Genomic DNA, 5,200 nt, shown 5'->3' on the forward strand with positions numbered 1-5,200 from the left:
TTCTTATTTTGCCTGTCCTGTGAAATTATTATCCTATGTTTAGGAAAAGATTTCTTTGCTAAATAAAATAAAATGTCTGAATAAAAGTTATTAATTGTATTGACTTTCTCAAGATTAGAAAATAGTTTAAAAAAATAGTTTAAAAGAAGCAGAAGATATTTGGAAAACCATCTATGGTTTGCTTACTGTATGTTCTTGTCTTCATGTAAAATAAGTCTAGCTCTTAAACATCTCCATGCTTTTGAAAACAGTTGAAACCAGAATTTTCTCTTTTAACAAACTTTAAAAGCCATTCTATTAAAAATGATGCTCTGTGAAAGTAATTCACAAACCCTACTCATTGTAGGTTTTTAAGTGAATCACAAATTTACCCCCGGGAAAAGTGATATTAGGCTACACAAAACACATAAAGTGCTAGTCATAAAAAATACTTTTTTGTTGAGAAATGTTTCCAAAAACAGAATGATAGCAATGAGAAATAGGAAATGAGATCACACTTTTTAATGGTTACATATAAATAAAAACTCACCATGATGAGATGTTAGGCATCTGTTATGTTTGCAACCCATTTAAGATCCACCTTGGTAGAAAACATGGGGCTCATGTAAACTGTAGAAATAACCACTGTCCTGTAAACTTATTCAAAGCATATAAAAAACTCCACAGAGAGTAGGGTTCTATTTTACCATTTACAATAGCATAATTATGAAATTATTGTAACAAAAATGAATGCACAGCTAAATTAGTTTCTTAATTTTGCTCAGTGATTGAGAAAGGCTAACATTGTATTATTTAACTATGCATTGATCCTTGAGTGACTTTGATTCTTAAGACATTTCCTAATCATAAATTATTTTCATTGCTATTTGGAATCCTGATAGATTTCTTTAATATCTCTAACTTTGGTGAGAAGAAACTTATTCTGACTTTCATATTACTACATTTTATTAAGCCTAACTAAGTTTTTAGAAGCTTTTATTCATTGAAATTGAGATGAAGACCTTCTTAAGAGTAACACAAACAAAGTCAACATATGGCATGATTTTGCGAGAAAAAAAAAAGTAGATAAATTCCATCATATAACTTTATTAAGGAAATAATCATACTTAAATTATTTAATTTAGTTGTGGATTTCTAGATACATTTTTATTCATTTCTCCATGAAATATCGATAAGAAGACTATATAAGCTCTTGTTTTCATAATTCATTGGATTTTAAATTGCTGTACGCAGATGCCTTGGGTCTTAATATGCTCATATTTTCCTTCAGGCCCATTAGAGAAAGCAATCATATTTCATTTTCCAAAAGTCATTATCTCTTAAGAATGTCTCTTGAAGTGCTCAATACCTTGCATGAATATGCAAATACTCAAATGAATATATAGAGTAGAGGTCTCATATATATTTCATTCTCTTGACTGAACATGAGACTAGCATGACTTCATTTTCCTAATTTCATTCTTGCTACATTGTGTCAATACAGATGTATAAACCAAAATAATGGTGAGTTCCTAATCTGAACATTATACTCCCTTTTCATTGTGGGGGCTAGGAAGCATGGTGAGTGGGGAGGATATCTTGATGCTATTCGACTATCTTGGGTAGACAGATTTTACCAACTGAAGCTGGCAGTCTCAGTACCATTAAGATTTGCTTATCAAATTCCAAAAAGTATTATTGTGATATATGCAGCCCGGGCTGTTCTCGTCCTCATGCACACAACTGTACTGAAGACAGTGTCATGACCTCCAAAAATTTTGGAGTTTTTCCAGTATATTGGAGAAGGAAATGGCAACCCACTCCAGTACCCTTGCCTGGAAAATTCCATGGACTGAGAAACCTGGTAGGCTACAGTCCATGGGGTCACAAAGAGTCGGACACGACTGAGTGACTTCACTTCACTTCACTTCACTTCTTCTCTAACAGGAAGTGTCATAGTGCCATCTACAGACAACACTGCCTCTATTATAATCATCATTTCTCACCCAATTTTCCTATAATTAGGAGTCATTTTGTTTTGATTTTCCATTAAACTTAAATGAATCCATATACCTATTTGGATAATTCTGAAAAATATGATCGTTTTGATCCCCCATTGAGTCAGTAGATTCTGTAAAGCCCTACTTCAACTGAAAATAATTTTGAAAAATAAAGTTAGAAAGGTTAGTGAGAAACTTTGATTACCTACCAGTCTGGTGTGTACAGACACAGGGGTCTTGATATTTGTCACTGGATAGCTGCACTCAGAAATGCTGTAGGGATCAGAACTGCTGGAGGAACACTTGGAGATGGAATCACAGCCCACAAAGGTGTTATCAAGAGGCAGTTCCTGGATGATGTGGTGCTTTAAATTTAGGGGAGTTTCTGGCTGGATCTGGAAAGCAGGCTGTGGAGAGGCAGATTTGTAGTGCTGGGCCAAATCAGGGCTGTCAGGCTTGAAAGTAGTAGGTGTAGTGCCCCAGTTGTACTTTACCATAGTTTGCTCTTCCAGTTCAACGGGAAGGTCTAGTGTGACGGTGTTTCTATCATTGTCAGCATCGTCTGCCTTAGCTTCTTCAATAGTGACAAAGTTAAGCAGTAAGTTCTTAGGGGTATGCTTCTTCTTTTTCTTCATCATCATCATCTGCCTGTTTTCAGGGTTTGGAGTAACCCATTCAGAATTCTGCTTGTTTTTCTGAGCAGCCTTAAGGTGTGGTGATTGGCGGCATCTTACTACAGCAGTGATGAAAATAACAAGAATGACAGTTATGGTGCCAGCAACAATGGCAACCATGATTTTGACATAGTCACTTGATGGTGAGGATGTATGAGTTGTCTCAACATTTTGGGTCACTGGTATTTCAATGTTTTTGCGCACCAATTCATAAATTAGTGTAGCATTGGTCATCGACTCATTAACAAATAGATTAACATTTATGACACTGAAGAGAGAATCAGGTTGCCCTAAATCCTTGGCTTTGACTATCAGTTTGTGTAAACCAAGATCTGCAAGGACACATTTCTCCTTCAGTGTAATGTTGCCTGTTGTTTGGTCAATCATAAACAGACCTTTTGTGTTTCCTCCTACAATGCTGTAACGAAGCTCTGCATTCATGCCAGTGTCATTGTCAATAGCAACTACCGTGAAGACCACTGTGCCTGGATTAGCAGATGGTGAAACCAATTCAAAAGAGTAGTTGGAAGGAGGGACAACAAAAACTGGTTTATTGTCATTGACATCGACCACATTTATAGTGACTTTGGCAGTTGAAGAATGTGATACCCTACCACCATCCTCAGCCTTTACATTGAAAGTATAAGATTCTTGTTTTTCTCTATCAAATGAAATATTCGGTTGGATGACACCACTCTGTGGATCAATTGTGAAGTCATCATTTGCATCTAAAATGGAGAGAGTTACTGCAGAATTTTCTCCATAATCAGGATCAGTTACAGTGATTAGTCCTACTGTGCCATGTCTTGGAAGGTTTTCTGGGACATAGAAGTTGTACTCATTGTGAGTGAAAACTGGACTATTGTCATTCTGATCAAGAATGGTCACTAAGACTGTGGTATTGGTTATTAAAGATGGCATCCCATTATCTTTTGCCAGAACTGTGAATGAGTATTTTTCCTGTTTTTCTCTATCCAATTTCTTCACTGCAGTCAGAATGCCTGTACGATGATCCAGGTTGAATTCAGATGGAGCATCAATGCCTAGCAGGTAATGTATCTCAGCATTACGCCCAGTGTCTGCATCTGTTGCACTTATTTTTGTCAACTGGGTACCAGGAGAGTTATTCTCAGGAACAGAAAGACTTATGAAAGGCTGAGTGAAAACTGGAGCATTGTCGTTTTCATCTTTTAATTTGATGAGGAGCATGGATGATTGATTCAAAGGAGGTTTGCCAGCATCTGAGGCCAGTAATTTAATTGCATATTCTCTTGTGGACTCATAGTCAAGATATGCAGCAGTCTCTAGGAGGAATTGATTACTGAACACTGGCCTTAATCTGAAAGGGACTTCATGATCTGTAAAGCATGTCACCCTACCGTTATGGTCAGCATCCTTATCTGTCACAGTTATGAGAGCAATTTTGGTGTTGAGAGGAGCATTTTCTGAAAGAACCACAGTGCCATTGATTGGATTAATGATGTATCTTATGTCAATCAATGGGACATTATCATTGACATCAGTAACATTTACTAGCACCATTGCTCTTGCTGGCATCAATCCACCATCACTTGCCAAAACCAGTAACTTGTGGTTTGGAGATTCCTCCCTATCCAGTGGTTCTTTTACTGTGATAAGTCCAGTGGTAGAGTTGAGGTGAAATAACCTCTTGGCCACGCTGGAGACAAGACTGCTGAAATAGAAATGAATCCTGGCATTTTCACCTATATCAGCATCTGTGGCATGGAGCTGTGTTACTGAAGAACCTACAGGAGCATTTTCTGGTATACTGACTTCAATCTCATCCTCCTTAAAAACTGGATGGTTGTCATTTGTATCAGCAACACTGACTTGCAAAATAGCAGTACTGGATCTTTGAGGAAAGCCACCATCTTCAACCTTTACTTTCATTACATATGTATCTTTCTCTTCCCTATCTAACTCCTTTTGAACTATTAGTTGTGGCATCTTTTCTCCTTCTGGGGTTTCAATGATATCAAGCCCAAAAATATTTTGACCCTGAAAAACAAAGAATTAAACATTTTAGCTTATGTTATTATTTAATGAGACTGGTTTTCAATTACTTGAAGCCACATGACATAGGATCAACTCAGAAATAAATGCCAGAGACTTAGGTTCTAAGTCCCAAATTTGTCTATAATAGTGTCAACACAAACAAGGTGCTTAACATCTCCAAACATTTGTGAAATTTGAATTGTTCTAGAAGATGTTCTCAGGTTACAGCATTTTACAGTGATAAGTGTAACTAATTTTTTGAATTACTAAAGATTTCAAAAAGAAGAATAATGTAGAATTTAAAAAGAATTATCACCATTTCACATGGAAAATGAAATTATAAGTGAATTAACCATGGTTACTTCAAATGAATTAAAATATCTTACTGTAGATTTCAGCTGTTTAGGGCACTTTTCACTACCGAAAGTAACAATTAAGTATAAAATAACCAACACAAAAGTGCATATACAACGTCTAACAAATACAGCTAAAACCTTTGGCAAAGGGAGTAAATATGCAAACTCTGATAAG

The 5,200-nt window shown here is 36.2% G+C and overlaps 1 protein-coding gene across 1 annotated transcript in view; it reads right to left on the reverse strand.

Annotated features, from left to right (window-relative positions):
• The window catches only part of LOC104982231 (protocadherin-11 X-linked-like), a gene marked incomplete at its 5' end in the record, with an annotated part of 12,505 nt that overhangs the window by 888 nt on the left and 6,417 nt on the right, over positions 1–5,200 (reverse strand). Inside the window, one exon of the mRNA XM_010831569.1 lies at positions 2,189–4,672. Coding sequence (XP_010829871.1) covers positions 2,189–4,672 — 2,484 coding nt within the window. The remainder of the gene's footprint in view (positions 1–2,188; positions 4,673–5,200) is intronic.

The sequence above is a fragment of the Bison bison genome, unplaced genomic scaffold (genome assembly GCF_000754665.1).
Source record: "Bison bison bison isolate TAMUID 2011002044 unplaced genomic scaffold, Bison_UMD1.0 scf7180017860010, whole genome shotgun sequence".
NCBI classification, from domain to species: Eukaryota; Metazoa; Chordata; class Mammalia; order Artiodactyla; family Bovidae; genus Bison; species Bison bison.